A 26,635-nucleotide genomic window follows, 5' to 3' on the forward strand; every position below is an offset into this window, starting at 1 on the left:
ATATTCATAATATTGCCATAGACGAAACAGCATTAGCTTTTTATCGCGGTAGCCACTCAACTGAATTGCTGCTCTTGGCTGGTGCTGCTGTTGTGGCCAGCGATTGTGTCTCAACCTCGTTGCTGTGCGTGTTTAAATGCTAATGTGCCCCTCAAACACGGCATCGCGATGGCTCAGCTGCTCGTCCACCGATCGCGCGCTCCATTGAGCTTTTCTGTGTCTGCCCAAACACACCATTAACCCATTCGCGGCACGATCACCGAATTCTAATACACACGCGCCCAAAATCCCACGATCATTTCACCAACAGACTCCTTCTCACACAGCAAAGAGTCTCCAGGACATCAGCAAGGTACAGAGAATCAGTGCAAAAGCCAGAGTTCAAAGAAATTATTCCCATTTATTGGTTCTCTTTACCTACCATATCAAGTTCCAGCGCACCTTTTTGTGTGCTTGTGTACGCAATGGTGAGCCACTGACGTCAATCAAATTATACTTCTTATGTATATAAAGCGAGACACTTATATTAAATATATACCTGTTTTATTGACAATGCGCGAATAATGTTTGACTGACACAAAATAGAGAGTGCAAATTGTACTCAAATGTAATTCATTTGCAAATTAGACATTTTATATGTTACATGAACTACACAATTTCCAACACATTTTCCGCCTTTCAACGTCATCTTTTCACCACGGCGACGGGAGCGGAAAATATGCAATAAGATCTTGCCAAACAACATACATTTCGGTGTCTATTTGCCCAAGCATTTTCCCTCTCTGTTGCCATACATCTTAAGTGCTCTCTTCGTGGCCGGACAAAAACTTGTGCTCAGGCACCAGAGAGACATCATAAAAAGAGCATATATTTGCTTGAGAATTTGCTTGCAAAAGGAGGCACAGGAGACAAGAGCTATTGAGCAATGCTTTTTGGAGGTCGCGCACAATTCTGAAGATCTCTCAAAGTGCCCTCGCAAAGCCTCTCAATTATTCAGCTCTGCTCCTGCACTTTCTTTACTCAATTTCTGGTCAGAAAGTCTCACAATCAGTGTACTAAATAATTAGCTTATTATTGTACAGTATCAAATGTACACTACCAATAATCAGCAATTTCGCTGTATTTGTAGCACACTCTTGACGTCAATGCTTCAACTCCACACTGAATATTGTGTGTTAATAGATTTTTGATATCAGACACCAATTATGCACGCTCACACAAGAAAGATTTCATTTCAGTAAATTTAATACTAAAATATGATTTCTTTTTATTCTAATACAGCAAAATAAACTATTAGAATTTGTCTATTAATATAGTCACTACATAATCTCATCTCTCACAATTAGATATTTAGACATAATTAATGCAAAACTTCTCTGAATTTCGTGTAATTCGCGTTCATTTTAACAAATTCTTGCATAAATTTCAAGGATATTCATTTCTTCGTTTAATGTCATACAACTAGAATGAAAAAAATTCATAATCTGCTATAAACTAACTCAAAAGCTGCTGCCAGCCTTGACGAATGCCTCTGGTGGTATCTTATTATCCTTCCTCAACTCCGTAAACACATGAATGGCCCTGTCGAACTCCCAGTTTGTCTCCTCAAGACACCTGAAAACGCAAAAATAAATTCAATCGAAAAGAGCTCTCTCATTGATTCTGCTGACAACTCACTTGCTGCTCCACTCCAGATTCATAGTGGTCTTCTGCGCGATTGCCTGTACCATCTGCATCTTCGTGACATCGTCCACGTGTCCCGAAGTGCTCGGCATTGCCGCCTGAATGGGCGTCACGGGAACAATGGGCGCTTGAGATGGCTGCATTGGTGTCATCTCGCTCACCGGCGCCGGCTTGAATGCGCCCATCGTTTGATCCTTGGTCACATCCGTGATGTGAAGCATCTCATTGCGTATACAGTATCCAGATCCAGCAGGCACAATGAGCAGACACTTCTGGAATGACCTCAGCGGCTGCGATTGATTCTTGCGCTTCTCCTTGAAAATTCCTGTGATCGTCAAGAGTATCATTTGTGGCTGCAAAGTCAAAGAAGCACACATTATTATTTGAGCAATAAGTGTCTAGAGAACGCAAAATACTCACCATATACAGACTGAGATCCACACCAAATGAGTCAGGATCGTGTTGTGTTGGCGGCAACTCAGACAAATAGGACACAACTGGCAAACGTCCGTATTTCACGCTGCGCTTCTTCCTATCATAATTGATCTTCTGGTTCAGTAAATTTCGATTGTTGAACGAATAAGGCTTAATGCTGTAAAAATGAAGAAAAAAACCTCAACCATTAATCATCAATCTTTTTTTCTTCCTCTGTCACAAAATCCTACCCTCTGTCCGGAATCTCATCAAAGGGCGAATATGTGGTGAGAGTGAAGGACGCATGCTCGTGATATGCATCCAGCAATGGCTGTCGATTCTCTGAATCGTACAGCACAAAGTATTGCTGCAGGAATTGTCTCACAATCTCAGAACCGCTCATGTCGCACAAAAAGGACGCCTTCGCTGGCGGCAAAGTGACTTCGGTTGAGACATCAAAGCCTATTTGAGGCGGAAGAGTCTCTCCATCCTATTGACGAAAAGAGAGACAGACAAACAAATGAAGTCATTATCTCATGAAATAGCAGAGAGAATTTTCTTACCAGGATTAACAACTTCGATGCTCTTTTGCGTATTTCACTGTGAAATCAGATATAAATGCAATGAAGAAAATCAGGCAATTATTTACGAAAACAACAACTAAATTCTAATTCACTCTGCAAATAAAGACCTCAATATTTTAATCTATATTCACGCAACTATCAAACTGTTATTTTTCAATAGGAGGATCTCATCTCTTAGTCCGCAAAATCCAACTTCAACGCCATGTAGAAAACCCGCGTGCAATTAGTGTTCATTGCAGAGGCATAAACCCAAAAGTATAATTAACAGATAAAATTATCCTAATGCCTTTTTCAATGTGCCAAACGAGTGATTAACTAGCAACTTTATTTTTCCATTAGCCTCGATATTCTTTAGAATCTTATCTTGACATCCACAGTCGTGCCACATTTGGGCTACTCGTTCCTTTGTGCAAAGCTGAATTCTACTGCCATCAAAGCGAAGTCAGTAAAATGAGCTTATTAATTGTTAGAATGAATGAGTTGTGCGGTAATCAAAATACCCCTCGACTTCATTGAGATATCTCATTCTAATATTCATAGTGTGTCTCTGTAGCAAATTCTTAAATATTTTCTCGCCTTTTACGTTCAAGTTCTCTTCAAAGATCTTTTGGCTTTGACTACATTTAGAAATCTGTTTTTTTCTCAGCGCTCTCTAATTACTACTGCCATTCGCATTCCATCCACGTCGCTCTCACTCTTTATTCTGATCCGCTCGCCTTTTTCAGACAGAACCAGAATCAGATTTTCAGTGTAAGCCAAACACACAGTTTATCACTATTTGCGTGATTTTCATCTGTGCGTCCAATTCTCTTTGGTCTCTCCTCAGAGAGAATATTTCACGAGACACGTTTCACTGTCTCGGCTTCACCTTCCATCATTCTTCTATCCCTTCCAAAGCTCTTGTTTGTGTTATTTTTTTTCTCAGAAGAAATCGCTACAGAGTTTTTCAACAACAACAGGTGTTATTATCACGTACAAATAGACTCATTCATCCTAATATTAATAAGCAATTGTTCAAACATTTGCATGACAAATTATGCATCCATTGCGTATTCTGTGGAAGTCAAGCAACTCCTAAATATTGACACCGAAACTTATGGAAACCATTGAGATATCTTGCATCATCTTTCAAACACCGCGATGGGTGCATTGAACACTAATCTCTTTGCTTCTTCATCATCTTTTCAGCACGAGCAAAATATTCGCGAGCAGTTTGATTCAGCTGCTGATAGATAAAATTCCTCTGACACAATGATGCTCAGTGAGATGAAAATTCACTTCAACGCTGTCCTGAATCCATCAATTCTGTGCATCTCACCCATTTTCATGAGTTCCACTAAATATTTCATGATACCTGATATATTGGCGCGGTTGCATTTTCTCTTTTAACGGATTACCAGTCAAAACGAGTTCCGTCAGAGATAATGATTTCAGGTTGTCCAGCGTATTCAGCATAGCAATCTGGAAAATAAAGAAAAAAGAGAGAACATTAGTAAAGGATGTGATACGTGTTAGTTGCCACACTACAATGTTACCTTGTTGTTCCTCAGACAGAGGTTCTTCAGATTGAGACATTTCTTGGCTAGTGTATCGAAGTGCGTCAGTGAGAAGATTTTGTTGTCACTCAGGATGAGTGTCTCAATCTCGGGAACATTCGCGGCGATCACTTCAATCGCCGCCCCCATAATTGACACTCGCGACAGCCCTACGAAGATGTCCTGCAGATCAGAGTCCGCGTGGAACTTCGTGAGGTCCAGCATTCGCGATTGTGCGTTGTAGCGCTTCGCCATGGCTTGTTTGATGCGCTCCTTCAGATTGCTGTCCACATTCACGTTTGGCACGCTGCTGTACACCTTCATGTGCAGCGTCTGGCCTGTGGGCATCTGGATGATGTTGCTATTGTACAGCCTGTTGGCCGTGTCAAATTCGTCCACGAAGAAGGAACAGCCGTTGCCCTCGGTGGCGAAATAGTGCGGCACAAAGATATCTGGGTGAATGTTGCTGAGGATTTGCTTGAACAGCGTCTCCTTGGGGTACTGATGTCCGTGCGGAATGACCACTTGGTACCAACCCGAAGTACCAGCGACGAGCTTCGAACGACGCTTTCCAGGGCCACTGAAGCCTCCTCGTCGCGGAACAGGAGATCCTCGTCGGCGAGCTTGCAAAGATCCACGAGTCTGCAAAATAGCCTCATTAGTCACCCAAATTCACACGAAAAAGAGAAATTCAATCACCTGATTACGTTGAAAGTGGGACGAACCTCCAGCGCTTCCGGGAGTCATGTCATCGTCCTCCTCCAAAATGCTCCGGATGGTTTCTTCTGAGAACTTGTGACGATTCCCTTGCCGCCCAGTCGGCTTGAAACTAACCCTTCTCCCCTTGTTAGGGTTGCGCTGGAAGTTATTGGGAAATTCACCGCGGTCATCGTGCTCTACAAACAAAATTTGACTATAAAAATCACATAAAAGAAAAATGGCTGTCGTGTTCACTCACCGTCATAGTCGCGATATTTCTGGAAACGCTCTCCTCCATTGTTCTGGTGGAACCTCCTGTTTCCTCGACCACCCCTGAACTTCTGCATGTTGCTCATGTTCTTTTATTACTGAAAAATGCGACACAATTTCAGAATTCGCGATGAAAAACACACTTGAATGCCACGCGATATCACGAAATAGAACAAATAGCCTGTCAATTTTTCCACGAACTGAAGTTGGCTGAGAATGGCTCGCGAAAAGGTCGACTCGACAGCCGACAATCGATATGTCGGTATGGCAGTCCTTGAATTGAACTCAACGCTCTTTCTAACGAATCACTTCCAGCAAAATAATATCCATTAATTTGCATACACCGCAAGCACTGAATCATCTCGCCGGACAACACTGCCACAATGCGGATGAGTTCATAAAGTGACAAGCGGCAATTGGAAGTGCGTCACTTTCCAATGAAGACCTTCTGATTCTAACAGAAGACAAGTTTGTTAATTGACCAAAAGTCTCGCTTCAATTCTCAAAGAAATGTATGACTTTATGGTTCAATTGAGAGCAAAATAGATTGCCTTCAAGAGTGTCATGCGAAGATACTATGTGCAAAAATTATCGCGCATTTCTTTTCAATTATGAATCGATGCCAAATATAGAAGCAAATATGATGAATATTCGTGGTGCGACGTGGCAGTGGTATTTTTGTTGATAGCGTTGACATGAAAACAAGTCTCTTCTCTGGGACGAAGATGTTCGATCCCAAAAATATCGCACCACGCCGAGATTCCATCATGAGAATCGCCAACTCGTGTCGCCATAAGTATGTGTTCACTTCGTCACGACGCCTAATCGCGCACCCACAGGACTTTGGTGACCATTATCTCTCACGGATGGCGAATCGCAAGCCGGTGTGAACCAGAAATGCTGGTTAGGTACGGAAATAGAAGCCAGAGAATTGTTTTGTTTGCCAGTTGAGTTACACAATGGTATGGCGCCTTTTCCCCTCGCACCCGGTGATCATCAGCCTCAATCTATTTATTTGTTTCCCCTGCACTCGCGACAATCAAGTGGGAATCACACACTCACTGCCTAATTGGTGCTCTCTGTGACGCTCATGGCGTCTCACTTTTTACGCCCCGCACCAAGAAAGCGCACGTCGAATAAAGCAATTACCGCGAAAAGGGGGCACATCGTTGACCAAGAATGAGCATCGTAAAGATACACCTCGGCAAGGTCGTCATAATCAGAAGAATGACTGAATGAGCTTTCACCAGGCGCCTCCATGGCAAATCGCGCGGTAAATTTATAATTAGATCGCCGCTGGGAGTAAACAGTTTGCACTTATCGTTGCCGCTAATTAATTAACAGCCTGTAAGCTTTGTCTGATAAGGACACACACTGTGGAGTAAATAATTGAATAACCGCGCAAACAAATGGTTAGTCAGCAATTTGCATTGATGCTGAAGTAACGAAATGCTCAGCTTCTCTGGCCTTTGATTTGTTGTCATGTTGCAATTCCGTATTGAATTTCATTTCAAAGGCATCGAGCAAAGAGAACACAATTATCCTGAAATCAACATTGCCAAAGGGATGCTGTGATGCGTATTCAAAGAGGAGGAAATTGCCGAGAAATTACATGTGGCGTCAACTTTCAATAAGGAGGAAACCCTTTGATTTCACTCTGCCCACACGCAACTTTCGTGCAAATATCCCTAGCAAAATATAGAGCTTTGATGGATTTAATGCATATAAATTGATGGCTTTGGGTTTCAACTGCAAGACTGTGAAAATAAATAAATAAAATTGATTGTGCATTTTTAAGGCTTTACTAAATTTGTAGAATCTTTGTAATATGTGTGCAAAAAGAAATGCGTAATAAGATAGCATAATGAGATCCAATGATAGAAATATTTTGAAACAAATTCATGGAAAACCCAGGGGTTCAAGAGGGCAGAATGGCCAGAGTTCAAATTGCAATTGTGTTATGTTATCGCCAAAATTATCAAGTCATTTAACGCCATTGAATTTGCCCACGTCAGTTAAGATTTTGTGCCATTCAGCTGACAACCCTGAAAGTTCCTCAATTGCTGATAATGATGATGGGCGATGGGAGGTGATACGCAAAGCTATGTCTCGCCATATTGAATCACACAATGCGTAGTATAATTTGCCCACAATATTAAACCGTTTATGAGAATTTTCTCAGTCGATTGTTTGCCATTCCTACCAAACACACTTTTGCCACCTCGACCACGCCGCATAGCAATTTAGAGGGATGTTTACGTTCTGACCATTCGACATGTATGTAGCTGAAAATCAGATCATCAAATGCAGCAATATTTACAAACCTCTCGATGTATTTTAAGCTTGCCGAGGAATGTAGTGAAATTCCCAAAATAAACCACTTAAACCAACACCTGATAATTTTATTGCGCTTTCCCTCAGCTTAACCGCACAATTTTCGTGTCAACGTGCTAAAACCATTATTGCTCGCTCCAATAATACACGCCAATCAAGTGGAATTACTTTATGAACAGCACAGAATTGCAGATGAGGACTGATTTTATCACAAAAAGAGGCCAATTCTGTGACTCAAGGAAGAAGTCGCGCTTATTAGACGCCAGATAAATTCCCGCGTGTCACGTGAAAATAAATATCTAATAAATTCTGCTCGCCATTGAAATTTGGCGAGAACGCGTCTATTTTCGCGTCACATGTTTGCACGGAAGGCGCTCAAGAGGTGGGAAAATTAGTAAAAAAAGTAAGACAGGGAAAAGTGATATGAATAAATTCTATTCTATATGAAGAGAGTTCAAGATGCTGTTTTCGTGGAAATAAAGAGGAGCTCCTTGAGATTGAAGGCGAGGTTTGATAATATTTCCGGTCAAAATTTCAACGATTTCGACCTTCATCCATCACATCACGCAATACAATGTGGGTTATTTGGCCAGCAACTCCATGTGCAAAGCAGGCATCAAACAAGGATACAACTCTCGGAACTCAGCATAGCACAACAAAGTTTCATTCATGTTCAACAAAGTGAAAGATTACCATTTTCAGAAATTACCGTTGTATCTCACATTGTTGCAGGTCAAGAAAATTATCTTTGATTCGTTTTCGTAGCCGATAATGAAGTTATTTGCCTCTCGGGTGTTTTACTCTCTTTTTTCTCTTCGGCATTCCCAGAGAAATTAGCAAACGTTCTCTTTCATCTCCTCGAGAAAGATAAACAATTTTTTACAACCGCCACGAGGGTGCAGGAAGGTGAATGTCAGAATGAATGTGGAAAAATATAAAAGAACATGATGATCTGGCGCTTTATTAATCTCACGCCTCACATGAGAGCTGAGATTCCTGGCAGGCCAGCGTGGAATGTGAAATGAATTCTATTGCTATAACCATCATAAATGCATAATAAAATGGAAAGCAATTCCTGACGACTATGTAAGGCGCAATTGCGCATTTATAATTCCATAGTCATAGGATGCAGGTTGTTTTTTGCTCTTCTCCCAACACTTTATATGCAAACTTGTCAGCGAATATAAGCTTTCAGCTTGATTACAAGAGTACTGAGATTTAGAGAGTTCAAGCTGCGAAGTCGCTTTTAGAAGTCTACAATCTCTCCTGACAATGGTCATGTGGTTATTTTTGGAATGCGCAAGGACATGGCCAGACGCCGATTGCTCTCATCATTCACAATACTCTCGGCAGCCGACAGAATTGCTCGCATGAAGGAAAATAGGTATGAACTAAAATTCAATTAGTCTAGCTTGTATTTCTCTGCCCAATTCCAGCAACACACTACCTGTTTCACTTCCCATTCTGCGTCTCGACGTCAAAGCTCACCAGCATCAGGTTCCACATTCATCTCGTGATTAATTTGTGACATCAAATTAATTGTGTGAAAAGCTATGAATAGAATAACACCAAGATGATACTGTTCGGTGTTTATTCCCCAGTCCAAGTTATTTATAGCCATCATCGAGATAAGGTTAAAAAAGCGAGTAATTAAATAAGCATCGCAGCGCAAGAATATATCTGTTATCTCAGCAAACATGAGTCTCCCGACTCGCGCAATCCTCCCCCAGATAACTCGTGAGACGCTCTTAAAAAATTCCAGTGTCGTGTGAGATGGAAAATAAAGCAATTAAATCACGTGGAGTTGCGAGATACCAAGGAAAACTCATGATTTGCACCACGCGACTTGCTCTGTGTTCACACTTACGGTTTATCAATTAAGTTTATTTGCCAAGGAACAGAGGAATTGAATAAATTGCCGATCGAACTATAAATACGCATTGGAGAGTCTAGTCAGTCTGCAAATTAATGACTGTAAAGACAATATATTCTTCTTGATTTACTGCCATGACTTTGCATAAGAAAATCTCGCATTGCGTGTTCGCGCGACACAAGAGACAATCTCAGCTGAAAGCTCTCTCTCTCTCGCTCTCTCTGAGTCACAAGTATGCTTTTCCCATTCCATCTCTGCAGCTTTTGCAAATTCATTCTTCGACTCAATTGCTGATGACACACAATAAAGATTTTAGCAAACATAATTAAGATAAACGTAGGTATAATTTAGCTCTTTTCCTCGTTGGTTTCTAAAAATCATGTGACGCAATTAGGAGAGTGCTGGGCAATTGCGAATGCATTGAAGTGTTTCTCAGAAGAGTTTCCAATTATTCTCAAGTTGCGTGACAAAATGAATTGCTGAAGACAGAAATTGATTAAAATTGACTTTGGAAATGTTTTCAGCTTCTTTTTTCTCTCTCTATTTAAAAATTACAATAATTCTAATGTGCAATAACTGTATAACAATAAATGTATTTTCTTCTTTTCACAATAACCGATAACTAGATACTCAGAATACACTAAATTTTCATTAGTAAATCTCTGAGATGCTATCCAAATTAGCTCAACTCTTCCCTATTATCTGAAAAGGCCTTCACAATGCCAAACGCATGTGGAAAATGGTTCAGTGTCTCCACAAGTATGATAATAGGAATGTAAATAAGAAGTAAATATTAACACACAAAGTGTATGGAAAAAACTGAACATTTGCCACATTTCTCACATTCCAAGAATTAGAATCATTAAACTGGAACAATAATCGCCCAAAATCTGGATGAAACTGGCTTCCGTCGGGAACGATATCAATCGGATCCACACTCAACTGGCATTCAAGACAATTTTCGCAGTAAAATTGTGTTCCACTGAACTGAATCAATGAGTGATAATCGTAATTGTGCATTTTCTAGAGACAAATGGCGCGTGGAAAAATTCGTTCCGAGTACCTGATAGTGTCATTAGGAGATTTACGCCGCAATCGAGTGCAATTTACTGCCTGATAAAATGGACGAAGAGCTCTAGTAAAAGCCCTATTTTATGAATATTCCTCGTCTCGCGTTGACAAATCGTTCGGCGTCATCAATTGATTAACCGTGACCAAATGATTGAAGTATTCCAAACACTTCCATTTCGTCTGGAGCCGCTTAAGTGGCAAAAAGCGACAGATCAATGTATATAGTCATTGTGATTTGTTTCAAGAACAAATGGCACGTAATCATCTATGTATTTCGCAAGTACCACTAATTTATCGTCATATTTCAAGACAGAACCGCAGAACATAGTAGATAAGGCACCAAATGTTGTCACGCTAATCAAGTTTCAGAGCGAGTTTATCGGACTTTTTGTGTTCCACCCACCACAGGAATTCTTATGGTCGGAGTTGCACATGAAATTTTCCATAAAGCGTCTGCACAAAGAACTTTTTGATCACACTGGACAGGCAAAATACTTCTTTTCTCTCTGCAATCGATAAAATTTCTGCCAGATTTTCATGTTTCTCATAATGTCCCTGGAACTTTCCATAATCTCTTTGGACACAAAGAGTGTGTGACATAAAGAATTAGGCGTCCTGCAAGAATAAATGCAGATGCAAGATAAACTTGTAAAGTACAAGGTGTCAAACCTCTGAGTTGTTTTATTTAAACAGAGAGTCATTCAATACATAAAGAGCTGGTGTTTACATATGGTGTAAAAAGCTGCGAGTTTTTATGCAACTCGCTATATTCGAAGAGCTGTTTCTCTGCGGCCAATTCATGAACCGATAATGCGCTAGTATGCGTGAGTGGAATTTTCCATTCGACATTCTCTATCTGATTCTCTGTTTTGACTGAATTACCTTCCTTTTGCTCTTTCAACCCGCACCAAGCGCAAGAGCCGGTTCTATAGCACTTTTCTTGCCGCAGCTTCGCCCTTCTTCCTCACCTCAACCAACGACTCATCGTCACTCTTTTTCGCCGTTCTCAGCCTAGGCAAGGTCACTTGAAATTTCTGTATATTGAATTCCACACTCTCAAAATATTCCCTTTAGGCCTCATTTCTCTGCACATACACACTCTCGCAAGCGGCCAAATATCCCGCGCGAAATGGAAATATTGGGCAAGAGTGTGGCCTTACCCATCAAATTCCGCTGAGAAGCTCTCTGAAACTTTCTAGCGCAGGTGATTTCAGAGTCATTGGTCACAGAGAGAAAGAGTTGCACGAGGAAGGCTTTCTATTACTCACGATCTGAGAGGCAGATGACCTCTGATGGCAAGGATGAAGAATGTGTTTGTTCTGCAGGTCATTGAATCAACCACTTTCCCGTCAAAGTTCTTATCCTTCGCATAAATCAAGAATAACAGTGCCATTGAAATCTTGAAGTTGTATAAACATCATGTAATAGATAATAATTGCTAAGAACAAATCAATACACAAGATTTATACATTGTGTGGTGTGGAAGTGCGGAAATTTTCCATAAAGCTCTTGAGACTGAACAAACTCTAAGTAAACTTTTAGTCACACGGCAAAATTCTCAGTCCCTCAGAGTGACTTCGAGTTTAAGGAATATTTTATGCTTCGCTAAAAGTTGTTCGTCAAATCCACGTAATTGATGTGAGAAGAATAGTCGACTTACCTCTTTTGTGCCTTTGAAAAATCCTTTACAACTTGTATAACTATAAATTAAACATTTTTGAGAAGAGGCTTTGGCTCAAGAATTTGCTAAAGTGAATTTTTCTTTTAGTTTGATTACAAATAAGAACTGGAAAATCAGAAGTTGTAAATTGTATTTTAAAATTAATTATAATTTTACCACAAGACTATAATAATATACCTTTGATTGCGTGGTAATTTCATCCTCCGCTGTGTGGCCAAATCTGTTCTGCCTTTCTTTCAATTATTTCTCCTAATACATACATTATTATGTACGTATATAAGGATATGGTGGGAAGAGTGTTTAATTAAACGATGAATTTGAATAGATTGAGCATGGTATGTGTGAGAACTTTTGAATTTTGAACCTTTTTCTTTGTCACAGTTCCTCTATAACGCTAAAGATAGCAAAATTGTCTTCAGCTGATCCACCATCACGCTATTTCTATTCGTATCTCGAAACTCTACGAATTTACTACGCCCTTGCTGATGTTTAATTTATTTTGTCCTTACTTGTAGGAAAATCAATTCTATATACAGTCATTTGGAGCTCTGAAGGGTATTTCGTGTGAAAAATTACAACCTTGTGCTCCTAGACGATGTCGTAGCGAAACAGTTGTTAAACATGGTCAGATGAAAAGCGGATGGACGCCTCGTGAATTCCTGTGTTGAATACAGAGATGGTCTAAAAATAGTACCTTTCAGCTTCGCCATTTGCATATTTTCACGTCTTTATCCCGCAATATAATCGAGTCTTTTGGCATTTTTTCAAGAAATTTTCCCCTTTCATTACACCACGTCGATTGATGCCACCCACTCGAATGGTGGCAATTCCACCTCCTGCACTCCCACGAATTTGCGGACCACATCAACATTCCGGCTCTTTTGGCAGTAAACTTGAATGGACGATATCGAGAATAAAACACGACTCTTTGTGTGATAATTGGTTCAATTCGTTTTGCATTCTTTATTTCAAAAAAATTCACAATTTTAAGATTTTCTTTAATCATCAAATAAAAGCTTACTTGGCTGTAAATAAAGTGACTAGCACTTTTACATGTCAACTAAACAATGTAGTTATACAAAAAACAGTACCTATGAATTAAGGATGATCTGATGAAGGAGTAAAATTTATATTTTTTAAACAACTCTAATTGGAATGTTACACTGAAGGAAAAGGTAAAAAGTTTAATTTTGAATTGAAAAGTATATATCAATAAAAATTTTCACTGTGATTCTCCAGATTTTCCCCTTCTTCCATATCTAATATCTTATAATATTTCATTTTTATGCTAAGGTCTATTATAATATTGTTAAGTCAGCAGAATGGGTACACGCGTGTTAAAACTCCATTGAATTTATACTTTTGTCAGCCAGAAAGTTTGGGGACGAGAAGAAAATGACGTGAAACTAAAATGTGATTCTCCTTTTTCTCTCCAAAGTAATACAACTTTTCTGATATGGCTAATTATAATCCTCATTGATTTTTTTTGTTCTGTATGTGGAACATTTTTCCATGGTTCGATTTGTCGTTCTCTCGCGCAAAGGAAACGCGTCTGACGTTTCGCCTTGGAGAGTCACTGGTATTATCAAAGTTTCGGGTGAAAATGTATATAAATATGTGTTAAACACGTATCATATATATTTCCATTATATCTTACGTACATCACAATAAAGCTGTACGAATTTTTTCTTGCTTTTAAATATAATATAAATAGATTCAGTTTCTTCTCATCAAATTTCTTCAGCGCCGTTCTTTTTCCTCAACTTGCACATACATAATATACAAATACGCTTTAAACTAATTCTCTTTTTTGTTTCTCCTCAAATATATAGTAAATCTTTTCATATCACAGCTGTGTTATCATTAAAATTCAATAAATAATATTTGTTTCTCTCATTTTCATGAATTTCTTTTCAACTTCTTTTCTGGTAATGCATCAAACCAAAGACAAAAAAATTTGTGAAGTGAAAGTTAATCAAGAATCTTCTGTTTATGTGGATAAACATGACGCATGATTTTTCTTCTCTTCTGGATTGAGACATGTTTCCCTCAAGAAAAATTATTGTCATTTTCCAATGTATGAATTTATACAAAAATTTTTCTTTCATCCAATTGCTGTGAAATTTCATCGTTTTTCCATCAAAGTGATATAAAAAAAACCTGAGTAGAAAAAGAGACATGATAAAAATGGACAGTGACAGTGGCATTAAAGTTTTTTTTGTACTCCTCTCTACAACATGTTTTTCACAGAGTTTTCCACCAAAAAAGGAAAATTGTAATTGGTAATTTGAGCTGTGAATTCACTATAAAATGGTGAGGATCTTGCCACACGTGAATTTTATCAATATTTTCTTTTCTCATTAACACGACGTGTAAATATATTTTTCATCATAACAGTAGAAGATATTCTTTTGTAAATAATTTTCAACATTAAGCACTTGCTGTGATGCTGCAAACTCCAAAAATAAGTTAATTATCATATTCTGAAATATAGTTATTCCTAATGCGATGTTATTTAGCATTCTTGTTGCATTGCAAGCTCTAACACTTGCAATTCGTGTGTCTTAATGGTACTTTATTCCCACAGACAATATTATTATAGGGAATAAAAGCAAATTTTCTCTCGTCGAACACCGACTAACACGAATTTTCCACATCATGTCTGGCTTCAGTTGCTAGTTCTATCTGTAAAGTCAGTTAGAACAATTACTGAATCCAGTCATGATTTGTTCTTCTTCCGAATGGGAAAGGAAATATAGTGATTGAATAGTGAAAAAAGGCCAAAGAATCAGTAAATCCCAACCCAAAAATTTGTGATAGTGACAAACATCAGAAAAATAGACAGAATTTTGGTAAAGCTCGAGAAAAAGATTTCTGTAAAATAATTATAGAAAAAAATGCGTTACTCTACTTCTAAACTTCCAATTATTAGTGTTTGCTTCTATGCCGCTCAACAACATCAAGCATTGTGACACTCAATTTAGCTCCCTAATTGGGATATTTAGTGAACTTTTTGCGTAACAACATTAGCACTTCTCGTGACACGAAAGATATGCAGAAGAAGTCTTATAAATTTTTTCACCTTGTCGCAATGAAAAATCTCACCTTGACTATAAATTTCGCAAGGACAATAGAATCCTTTAGGCGTGTGAGCTTTCAATGTTTCCTGCGGTGGATTTTTCTGCTAGGCAGAATTTTTCTTACACTTAAACTAAACACTAAGTCAAAGAGAGAAAGAGTTGAGAACAGGTCAATTTGAATTTGAATCCTTATTTGTAGCCCAGGAAGTCGAGTATCACACTTCCTGGCGAATACGCTGTTGAGTTGAAACAAATATAAAACAGCGCATTCATTTGCGTAATAATGCAGCCAATTAGCGATTCTACTGATAATGTCAATACAGAGCGGTTTAGGTCGCAATCTTGCGTTTTTAGCACATAACACTACAGTTTTAAGTCTAAGAAGTGATCTTATAGTATGCAAAAGTATTGATGATTAGAATATTGTTGATCTGGACACTGAAAGAGGCCTAAGATTTTACCTCGTGTCGTGCCTGCCGAGTTTCTGCACTGCACCCTTCTTGGGCGTTGCATTATCTGGCGTGACGGGTGGCTCCGCGCACGCTGATCCTCCGGCATTGTCCAGCGAGTTGTCTCAAGAGCGACTCTCCTCTCGGCTACCGTCGCGCCTTAGGGTCTTCTTCAGCTTGTCCACGAGACGGTTGTGGAATTTGTTGAGGCTCCCCTGGCTGCCCGAGCTCGAGGGCTTGGGCGGACTGCAGCCCACGCTCGTGGTTTTCGTGGGGCTCATCAGGGAGTTCTGGGACGTCCTCGAGGAATTCCTGGAGAAGCCGCGCGATGTGTTGCGATTCATGGAGTAGTTGCGCTGACTCGGTGAGCCCATGCAAAAGTCACTGGCGGGAGACGTGGACAAACTGGGCCCCTCAGACCTCGAGCTCTCCGACACCTTCCGCGATCGGCAACTGGAGCTGTTCGAGCACTCACTTATCCGTCTATTGCGGTCCGTCTTGTAGATGTTGAATTCATTCTTCATCACAGGCACCATAAAAGCCATCTTTGTCCAGATTCCGTGACCTATCCCTCGAAAATCTCTGCAGGGGTATTCTTCTGGCCTTCAATCGCTCTGTGGATGTCGTTGTGTCTGTTCGATGGTCTCGAAGAGAATCCGTGACAATTTTTTCTCACGCAAAAATCAATATTTTGTCACAAAACGCACAAGATATTCTTGCCCTCAACAAATTTTTGACGGTTGAATGGAAAGTTCCAGAATTCACACACGAGGATGAGTGTAGTCAATGTTTTTTCTGTGCTGTGTGACCCCAATTGAAGGAGTTCCTCTCCGTACGTTTACAACCGCACTACAGTGGAAAATTACCACAGCACGATGGACTTATGTACTTGTCCTATGTGCACCAATTCTGCGCTCCTTCACACTTTTTCCTTTCCTCGGCAATTTTAGGGCTCTAACGATCTTCCTCGGTGTCTCTTCAGTCAAATCCACTCACTTCTAGGCGGGTGTGATTAGTCAATTCACCACTCAATCACTTTATCTCTTATTTACTTGATTTTTTCCTCTCTTTCACCAGCGCTTCACTGCGGCACTTTGCTTCCGATCTATTCGACTGTTGCGACAAGAGTGAATCGGAGTACGACCATTCATGGTTCTTTATACCCTCGCCATAACGCACACTTGCCCACCATACTAGGCAGTATATACGGTATATTATACACTCCTCACGGACACTCCCTCAAACGACAGCACAGTCTTCTCACATTATGCGCACACCCATGATTTTCCCAGCATCTTTTCTCTCTGATAATGAAGAGAATCAAAGTCGTCCAAATCAAGTCCATGATTCGCCATCGAATAAAACTGTTAATTATACAATTATACTGTTGTTTGCAAGAAAAAATCATTATATCAAATGCAATTATTGAGTGCACTTGAATATATTGAAAGTGCATTTATAGTCTTGACGAGTTCAAAGAGCTGAAGATTCTCACGTGAATCATCAAGAGGTGTTGTCATGCTTTTTGAAATAGAATCAATTTGTTGTTATTCTTGCTCTTGTTAAGTAACATTCAAAGAATTCTATGGAAACATATTCCTTAGTTTGAGACGTAATAATTGCGCTATCACTCTTATATCTGAACGATCTTAAGCTTAAAATAAGGGCTTATTAAGATTGCTTAAGAGCCATCCAAAGAAATTCACAATCCGACTTAATCTGGACTGATCAATAACTATATATATAAGACTGCTAAACCTAATAGATATCAAGATTGTTTCCGCAACTAATTCTTTGTCATTTACAATATCCGCGACCGATTGCAGTGAAAATTATCTGAAAATTTGGAAAGCGTAATTTACCTATGCAGCGCATATTGTATTTTATGATAAATCGCAAGAGAAAAGAGGAATATAATCTCATGAGTACTTAATTAAAGCGTGTGATTTTCTAAGAAATTCAAAGCTTCCCAATTAATTGGGTCCAAAGAAAAGATGAATATTCATTATTTACCACTTTATTTACACTAGAATCTACACAGAGATTGACTATAAGGCTACTTCTTACTCTCCACCTCATCCTCGCTACTGCTTCCGCCGTCATCCTTTGCTTCCTGGCTCAGATTCTCAGTCACATTCATTTTCTTGGAGATTTCCGCGTACTTCTCGAAACGGTACGCCTTCTTGGCCTCGTCCAGCAGTACATTGTGAATGAAGTTCCTGTTCAGCACTTTGTCCGGCACAAGAGGCGGGAAGGGATTGCCGCGCAGCTCTAGAACTGCCCGTTTATAGTGCCATCCAGGATAATCCCGAGGCGCCTTATACATGCGCGTGAAGGAGACGTTGTAGTTCTCATAGCGCGGCACCAGCACCTTGAATAGTTTGTGGACGCACTGCTTCTCCAGCAGCCAGAAGTCCGCCAGTTCCATGGTTGCTTTGTGGCAGTCTCCATGCCGAATGGCTTCACTAATGAGCTGTAAAAGAAAAGTGGTCAGCATTGCTTAAGAATCTCTCCAGTCTGCTCTTACCCGCTCTGCGTATCCTCGAGACTCATCCGCCCTGGCAAAGTTCAACTCTAGTCGTTCATTCATAAGGAGTGCCGTGACAGTCTTTCGCAGCTTCAGCATTCGCCCTTCCGGACCGTCTGGGCATGATAATTTTCTGTGCTTCGGCCGAATGGCAAACTTCAGCTGTGACACCAGCTTCGACACATCTGCCTGATTCATTTTCACTGCCCTGTGAGGACTTTTATCCCAGAAATGCGCGAGGTAACAGATAAAAACCCCGGAAAGGGAAACACCACTCTTTCCTAACCTCTTTCGATATCAAAACTTCAAGAGTTTTTCCCCTAACGGAGATTAGCGTAAACATAGTATACTTCTAAATTATGCCTCTTTTGTCCGCTAGATTCACTGGGTAGTCATCGATTGTCAGTGTATCGTGTGAGTGAGTTTCTCGCGAGTGAATTTGTGCGGAAAAAGGTAATTATCTGTTGATATTTCTTGATTTTCCTGCACAAAAAGCTTCCCAATGGTTCGTTATATAGCTACATGAGTTAATCTCGAAGTTTCCTGTGGGAAATCTGAGTTTTTCACCGGAAAATCGGGTGGATGGAAAAAATCGATGAGTCCCTGATAACTAATCTCATTTAGACAACAACCAATGTCCACAGAATCCTCCAGCGATGTGTCCCATTTTTGTCCACGTGCTAATTTTAAATTTACACTTGTTCACGGCATAATCCGTCATACACTTTCAGTGTTGGTCGTGCTGTGGCTGGTGCTGGTTATTCTGCTCATATCGTGAAGAGACACAGAGAGAGAAGAGATGTTCCACCTAAGAAACGTTGTTCGACACGCGGCCGTGCGGACGGAGCTGGCTGCAGTGGCCAGGAGTGCCCCAGTGGCGTGCTGGCAAGTGTCACGCGGCTACGCCGATCACCAGATTCCCGATAGACTGAAGGATGTGGGCACGGCCAAGAATCCCAAGTTCTACGACATGGTGGAGTTCTTCTTCCATCGCGCTTGCCAAGTGGCCGAGGATAAGCTGGTGGAGGAGATGAAAGGGCGCATCAGCACCGAGGAGAAGAAGAAGAAGGTCAAGGGTATTCTCATGCTGATGCAAAATTGCGATCATATCATCGAGATTTCCTTCCCGCTGAGGCGTGACTCTGGCGATTACGAGATGATCCTCGGCTATCGTGCCCAGCACAGCACCCACAGGACACCCACGAAAGGAGGTGAGTCTCTCCAGTCCCGGGTGTTCTCATGTGATCCAGACATGCACTGATTACCTCACTTCGCATCTCAGTCTCTATCTGGGCTTGAGAATGTGTGACGAAATGACGTAAATAGCCGGATTTAATGGGTTCTTTTTTTTGTATGTGTAGACCAAAAAGTTGCTTAGATGAGGAATTTCTGTGATCACTTCGGAAGTTTGTTAGCCAAAAGTGTGATCTTCTGAGATATAAAGATAAAGAGTGACACTTTTTTTATCAGTCTGTGATTGCAGTTGCCATGCGCATTATTCGTACATATCTTTAAGTGCAAATATATTATAATATTCGAAGTAACTAAATTGAGTGGTAAAAGGAAGATAGATAAAGGTCTTTCATATCTCTGAATTAAGCCGGATGACCACAGAACTATCTCTTTGCTTTTCTGAAAGGTTGTTAGCCTCGAACTCATGGAATTTGACGTGTGATGAAAGCATTTTTGGGCAGCAATATACACAAAATCACTATCCCGTCTGCTATTTGACTACTGCAATTCAAGTGATGGAACCTATTCAGTTTGAACTAGATTTTTAATCAGCGAAAACGCGAGTTCATGTGCTTTTGCATATGGTGAAAAAACGAGTTTCAGTTTCTCTATAGATTCGATCTCGACATTTTTGCATCATAGACGGAAATTATCAAGTTCAATGTGAAATTGAAATGTGAAACCGAGTCTGTTTCGCGCTTATCGCAAATTTTCGACTGGGTTTATTAGCATTCATGATCAATTTCAATTCTAATGGCCACGGAAAATATACAATTTATGGCACTTCCTTATAGGCCAATGGATTCTCTGTCATTCAAAATATTCCTCTACGCAAGAGTCTGGAGCACAGCGATGTGTAATTGCTCTTGTTTGGTATGAGAAATGTGGGTCAGAAGCAAGGGTCTCGTGACTTCAGTTGTCTCTCGGAGAGTGAGAAATTTTCCTCAATCTTCTGCACTTCTATTTCTATCGCCCGAGGTGTGAGTGTGTGAGATTTGTCATGCGGGAGATGATGAACATCAGCAGAAGTGTCTGAGCCGCGTGTACCGCGAAAACACGTTCCAAGGTCTCTTCCACACACTCTGGGCTGCTCTGAGTTGGTCATCGAGCATTTTGAACAGGTTTTATTCTCTGTGTGATCAATTTGTATCAGATCGTCTTCGCGTTGCCATGCGTCTTTCACCTGTTTCCTCGAAAGTATATCAACTTTTATGTAATATGTCTCACCATCTCTAATTAATTGCGAGTTGCCCAGTGAGAGTTTCTGGGTATGTGTGTATAGAAAGCGAATTGAGGATCGAGGCGGGCAGCAATTTTTCTCTCTCTCTCGCTCTCTTTCTCTCAGACTGATTGATTTTCCAATGAGAGTATTTTTAGCCAGTACGATGAATCTTTATCACTTTCGCCCGTGCACATGAAACCGATAATAAGAATCTCTTCTCTTTTGTACCCATTCTTTCTTTCTTTCTGTGTGAGAAGACCTTGATAGAGAACTTGAGGAAGGCTTTGTGCATTTTTACCGAGCGTGTGACTATCTCACATGCCACATTTCTTATCTGTGTTGCTCTTGATCTCACTACTAAATTGCTGGAAGTTTAACTTTATCAAAACTATAGGTACAAGACGTAATATTGGAAAATCCAGGGGGTAAATCCACGTTGAAAGATTGTGTGAACTAGAGAGTATTTTATGACTATTTAATCTGACATGCGCGAACGGCATTTTTGTAAGCCAAAGAGCATCGGTTTCCTTTCAATATATGTATGTCTCTTACAAATTGAGCTTTAATCGATTGTAACTTGTGTTGAGGGGTGTGTCAGCGTCTCAGCGAATGAACAAGCCTCTTTAGTCTCTCGGTCATGCCACTTTTCTGTCCATTTCCTGTCGACCACCAACAACATCTGGCAAAAGTGCAGCCCCTCGACAAGTGTTTCTCCCAATTCTTCTTATCGCGTTTGGCGCGCACAAAAGCGCGCTGAGGCAATCATAAATTTGTGCCTTGTTGACAGCCACACGCTTTTATTATTGAATTGTTACATAAGAGTCGCTCTCTTCCCCACGATAAGGGTCACTCGTCGAGTGTGGGATTTTGATGATCCGCAGCGAGGTGTAGATTTCATAAGGCTACTGCAGGAGTTTTCAGACAGGAAAAACGACCTCATATTCATTGCCTATCTTGACTTGATTATTCAGAGGTGAATCATGTCAATTGACCTCGTGAAGATTAAAGCGAAGTGATCTGCCGAAATTGTATCTTTCTTTTTGTCGTAATTTTTTCCTACATTCTGTTCTTTTCTTGTCCGTCTATAGGAGAGGAATATAAATTGTGATTTTGCTTTGAGATATCTCTGTAACTAAGGGGTCTCTTTTAGTGTGTTAATGAAATTATTTGTCAATTATTGTCTCCGTCTGATAAACAAGCCAGAGGGAGCGTTTGTTCAGGCAATTATCGTGATTCAAGATGAATCAACAAGCTTACAAACTTGAGTTGTTGAAGTGCTGATTGGAAAAATGAGGTGAACAAATAGATTTTTATTTTCATTGCGAAATAAAGGTCTATTAATTGTCCCCTGAATTGTTTTTTTTTTTCTAACACAATTATTGTACATTAGTAGAAGAATGTAAAATGGCACATTTTTTGCTTACATGTTTCCTTTTTTATAATCTGCCTCTTAGTTCAGATCAAATATCTTCATGATAATATCATCATGTGCGTTCTTTTTGGTGTATTGTAGGTATTCGTTTCTCGATGGACGTGTCGCGTGACGAAGTGAAGGCTTTATCGGCTCTGATGACGTTCAAGTGCGCTTGTGTCGATGTGCCATTTGGTGGCGCTAAGGCGGGTATCAAGATCAACCCCAAGAACTACTCTGAGCACGAGTTGGAGAAGATCACGCGTCGCTTCGCACTGGAGTTGGCCAAGAAGGGTTTCATTGGACCCGGCGTGGATGTTCCGGCTCCGGACATGGGTACTGGTGAGCGCGAAATGAGCTGGATTGCCGACACGTACGCCAAGACGATCGGCCATCAGGACATCAATGCTCATGCGTGTGTGACGGGAAAGCCCATCAACCAGGGTGGCATTCACGGCCGCGTGTCCGCCACTGGACGCGGCGTCTTCCACGGGCTGGAGAACTTCATCAATGAGGCGAACTACATGAGTATGATTGGAACAACTCCGGGATGGGGTGGCAAGACCTTCATCGTGCAGGGATTCGGTAATGTGGGTCTGCACACATGCCGCTACCTGGTGCGCGCTGGGGCGACGTGCGTGGGCGTGATTGAGCACGATGGCTCCATTGTCAACCCTAATGGCATTGACCCGAAGGAGTTGGAGGACTACAGGAATGAGAACGGCACCATCAACGGCTTCCCGGGCGCTGAGGCGTACAAGGGTGAGAATCTGATGTACGAGCAGTGTGACATCTTTATTCCTGCCGCCGTGGAGAAGGTCATCACGAGTGACAATGCTCATCTGATTCAGGCAAAGGTGAGTGAACAGAGGAAAGAGAAAGTACATCTCTGGCGCGAGAAAAAAAGTCACAATAATATTCATGAGAAAGGTATTTATAGCTGACGAGAAGCACTTTTATCACCGAGTTCTCATTGAAATTCGGCCTAAGTTCATGCAAAATCTAATTTTAGACTGCGACTCTTTACAGAGAGAGAGTGAGAGATAAAGACAAAGTGATAGAGAGATTTTCTGTAAATATTGCAGTATTTGGTGGGATTTGTTGGGATAAGATGCATTCACTAAGTTTGAATTGGTTTCAATGTAGATTTTACAGATGGAAAACAGAAGGAATTTATGTGTTTTCAAAGTTGAATCACGCTTATGTTGATTTGCGAGATCATGTGGCCAAGTGGATAACACAACGCGCGCTATTATGTAAGGTTTGGGGGGAAAGAAGAATAAGACAGTAGAGATATTTTCAGTGTCTGAAGTAAATAATATTCACAGCGAGTAGTTCTATAAATCTAGAAAGAAATTCAATCTCAATCGCACAATATTATTACAATTATTCGTACAATATTATAGGGATAAGATTTATGGAATCTTCAAAAGGGTTCTAAGAGTTTGGTAACTTGACTGTTTATTTTTTGTCATAAGTTTACTTTTTAGGAGCATCATATAAAAGGTAGGTAGAAAAAAACATCCAAACCAAAGAAAATAATGATATCACGCGATTTTCAAGAGTGTACTTGAAAATTTGGGATTTAAAACTAGTAGGTTTGTCCGTTTTGTTTTGAGATTTAAGTTCAAGTTATACCGCGACACAAAATTTAGCATTGAGCAACCCCTTGTGCTACACCCAAGGACACCCAGTAATTTTCATCGTTTTCATCGATAAAGTGTGAACATCTCTAGTGAATGTCAGAGGGCGTGAGTGTCGAGCTTCCGTGGCGTCTTGTGTTTTGACAGTGCAGTTCCATTTTTTCGTCGCGAAGAAAATCACTTTTCTGGGCCTCGCTCTTCGTCTGGGGCGCTACTTGTGAGCACAAATTCACACAGAAGGAGCTTCTGCTTAGTATCGTGTATTGGGCGATTGACGAAATGTACGGCAAATCGAAGAATTCCACGGTGCCGTCTGACGCCCAAGCGAGGGAGAAACTCGCACTATATGTGTACGAATATCTGCTGCACGTAGGCGCACAGAAGGCAGCGCAGACTTTCTTGTCGGAGATTCGATGGGAGAAAAACATCACACTGGGTGAGCCACCAGGCTTCCTGCACTCATGGTGGTGTGTCTTCTGGGACCTGTATTGCGCCGCTCCAGAGCGTCGTGATCAGTGCGACCATTCGAGCGAGGCCAAGGCCTTTCATGACTACGGTTTTGTGAGCTCCGGATACGGCGTGAATGGCATGCCACACAACACTGGTCCTGCTCCGAGTCCACTGGGGCAAATGGCACCCAATGATGGGATGTCTGGAGGTCCAATGGCACCCAACTTCTTCCCTCCATTCATGGGCGCTCCGCGATATCCGCAAGGGCCTCGTCCTGGTGTTCGAATGCCGCAGGGCATGGGAAATGAGTTCAATGGGCCACCAGGACAGCCGATGATGCCCAACAACATGGATCCGACGCGTCCGGGTGGACCACCGGGCATGGGACCGATGAATCCGCGCATGAATCCTCCGCGTGGCCCCGGTGGCTACGGTCCGGTCGGTATTCGTCCCCCACCGCCCAATAGTATGATGGGAGGTCCAGGGCCTGGTATGCCGCCAGGCATGGGCATTGCGGGTCGACCACAGTGGCAGCCTAACACGTCTTGCTCCGCCTCGTCACCCGGAACGTACGGCGGACCTCCTGGACCTGGCACACCTATCATGCCGTCTCCGCAGGACTCCAGCAATTCGGGTGGCGAGAGCATGTACACGATGATGAAACCAGTGCCCGGAGGCAACATGGGCGGAGAGTTCCCGATGGGCGGCGGGCCGGATGGCGGTCACATGGGCCCAGTGCTGAGTGGCGACGGTATGGACGGTATGAAGAACTCCCCGGCCAATGGGGGTCCCGGAACGCCCCGCGAAGACTCCGGCAGTGGCATGGGTGATTACAACTTGGGCGCATTCGCGGGACCAGGTGAAAATACGGAATCAGCGGCAATTTTGAAGATTAAGGAGAGCATGCAAGAGGAGGCGAAGCGCTTCGAGAAGGATTCCGATCATCCAGATTACTTCATGCAGTAGAGAGAATCTCTTGCTTTTCTTCTCGGGCTGACTTATAAGAATTATTATATAAGCTTAAATATGGATTGGATATGATAATCTGTAGTAGAATGGCATGTGTAAGTTAATTTTAAATGTTTAAAATCACTGAAAATCATATTGAATAAATTTACGATGAATATCAAGTGTCGAAGGGTTCTTTTCTTACTACGTAGGAGGCTTTTCTCTCGAAGCTCATCTGATAAGAACGATTTTAGGAAGAACGTTGCAGAAATGTTGATATCTGACGGATGTGGCCATGTTCTTCTGCATCTAAAGCTAAATATCTCCTTTTTTCTGTACATTACAGATCATTGCTGAAGCTGCCAATGGTCCCACAACTCCAGCTGCTGACAAAATCCTCATCGACCGAAACATCCTTGTGATTCCTGATCTGTACATCAACGCCGGTGGTGTGACTGTGTCCTTCTTCGAGTGGCTCAAGAACCTCAATCATGTGTCGTATGGTCGTCTGACTTTCAAGTACGAGCGCGAATCAAACTACCATCTTTTGGGTGAGTGTTTTGCTGAGACTGATTGTTTAGGTAACTTTCTAACCGGGGATTTACATTGCAGAGTCTGTCCAGGAGTCTTTGGAGCGTCGTTTTGGACGTGTTGGCGGTCGAATTCCCGTCACTGCATCTGAGGCCTTCCAGAAGAGGATCTCTGGTGCTTCTGAGAAGGACATTGTCCACTCTGGCCTGGACTACACCATGGAGAGGTCGGCCAGGGCCATCATGAAGACGGCCATGCGCTTCAATCTGGGCCTGGATCTGAGAACTGCCGCCTATGTTAACTCCATTGAGAAGATATTCACCACCTACAGAGATGCCGGTTTGGCGTTCTAAGCTGAGAGCGAAAGAGAAAGAGAAAGAGAACACGAGATGCGTGAGATCCTCTGAAATGAAATTTTTGTCAGCAAATCAGCCAGAATAAGATTTTAACAAAAGAAGGAAAAAGAATATTCGCAAATTTATATGAAATCACACTCTTTTTAGATGTAGAATGCAATTATGGAAAAAATATGGGTTTTTTCTTAGAGAAAATTCCCCAGAGTTCTTTTCTTGTATAGTAGCAAATTTTCAATGGATTTTTTCTTGAGAAGGAAAACCCCAACAAAACACTGTAGAACTTTTTGAATACTTTGCATTGATACTTAAGGCATTTGCTATTTTCCTTGTTCTTTTTTCTATCACAAAAATAAATTCTATAATATTGAAAAAAAAAAAAACAAAATGTGTAATATCACATAAAAATTGACATTTAGGCGTTCTTTCTCACTTTTTGAAATGCCGACCTGCTCTTGGATGTACAATGATGGTCGCGCGCGCTGAGATAGCCGAATAAAGGATTTATAAAAGATAATGTGTGTGTGTGTGGATTTATTGGCTTCATGGTTTGTAATGCTCCCACATTCGATGGTTCAACTTGGTGAAGTCTTCCCAATGTTCAGCAATGTCCTTGAGGTACACAGTCAGCTTTAAGAGTTCCC

The 26,635-nt window shown here is 41.2% G+C and overlaps 5 protein-coding genes across 5 annotated transcripts; 2 read left to right on the forward strand and 3 right to left on the reverse strand.

Moving 5' to 3' along the window:
* Nucleotides 1-35: 35 nt before the first annotated feature.
* LOC132263674 (nuclear RNA export factor 1) lies at nucleotides 36-5,382 on the reverse strand. The gene is made up of 9 exons (XM_059765054.1): nucleotides 5,175-5,382; nucleotides 4,916-5,112; nucleotides 4,217-4,858; nucleotides 4,036-4,142; nucleotides 2,661-2,697; nucleotides 2,349-2,587; nucleotides 2,104-2,275; nucleotides 1,678-2,036; nucleotides 36-1,614 (listed from the first exon to the last, which is right to left on the reverse strand). The coding sequence occupies exons 1-9, from the start codon at nucleotides 5,269-5,271 to the stop codon at nucleotides 1,500-1,502; spliced, it is 1,965 nt and encodes a 654-aa protein (XP_059621037.1). The 5' UTR covers nucleotides 5,272-5,382; the 3' UTR covers nucleotides 36-1,499.
* A 7,689-nt stretch (nucleotides 5,383-13,071) lies between these two features.
* LOC132255357 (uncharacterized) lies at nucleotides 13,072-16,865 on the reverse strand. The gene has a single exon (XM_059755401.1). The coding sequence runs from the start codon at nucleotides 16,216-16,218 to the stop codon at nucleotides 15,799-15,801; it is 420 nt and encodes a 139-aa protein (XP_059611384.1). The 5' UTR covers nucleotides 16,219-16,865; the 3' UTR covers nucleotides 13,072-15,798.
* An 809-nt stretch (nucleotides 16,866-17,674) lies between these two features.
* On the reverse strand, nucleotides 17,675-18,562 carry LOC132264776 (large ribosomal subunit protein bL17m-like). Its single transcript, XM_059765132.1, has 2 exons — nucleotides 18,201-18,562; nucleotides 17,675-18,146 (listed from the first exon to the last, which is right to left on the reverse strand). Exons 1-2 carry the CDS (start codon nucleotides 18,396-18,398, stop codon nucleotides 17,730-17,732), a joined length of 615 nt encoding a protein of 204 aa, XP_059621115.1. The 5' UTR covers nucleotides 18,399-18,562; the 3' UTR covers nucleotides 17,675-17,729.
* An 11-nt stretch (nucleotides 18,563-18,573) lies between these two features.
* Nucleotides 18,574-26,508, forward strand: LOC132264605 (glutamate dehydrogenase, mitochondrial). The gene is made up of 5 exons (XM_059764895.1): nucleotides 18,574-18,653; nucleotides 18,932-19,411; nucleotides 22,169-22,923; nucleotides 25,454-25,658; nucleotides 25,720-26,508. Exons 2-5 carry the CDS (start codon nucleotides 19,000-19,002, stop codon nucleotides 25,989-25,991), a joined length of 1,644 nt encoding a protein of 547 aa, XP_059620878.1. The 5' UTR covers nucleotides 18,574-18,653; nucleotides 18,932-18,999; the 3' UTR covers nucleotides 25,992-26,508.
* On the forward strand, nucleotides 23,011-25,363 carry LOC132264691 (single-stranded DNA-binding protein 3-like). The gene has a single exon (XM_059765014.1). It carries the CDS (start codon nucleotides 23,989-23,991, stop codon nucleotides 25,123-25,125), a length of 1,137 nt encoding a protein of 378 aa, XP_059620997.1. The 5' UTR covers nucleotides 23,011-23,988; the 3' UTR covers nucleotides 25,126-25,363.
* Nucleotides 26,509-26,635: the final 127 nt, after the last annotated feature.

This window comes from Phlebotomus argentipes, unplaced genomic scaffold (genome assembly GCF_947086385.1).
Source record: "Phlebotomus argentipes unplaced genomic scaffold, Phlebotomus argentipes genome assembly contig_10, whole genome shotgun sequence".
In the NCBI taxonomy this organism is placed as follows: Eukaryota; Metazoa; Arthropoda; class Insecta; order Diptera; family Psychodidae; genus Phlebotomus; species Phlebotomus argentipes.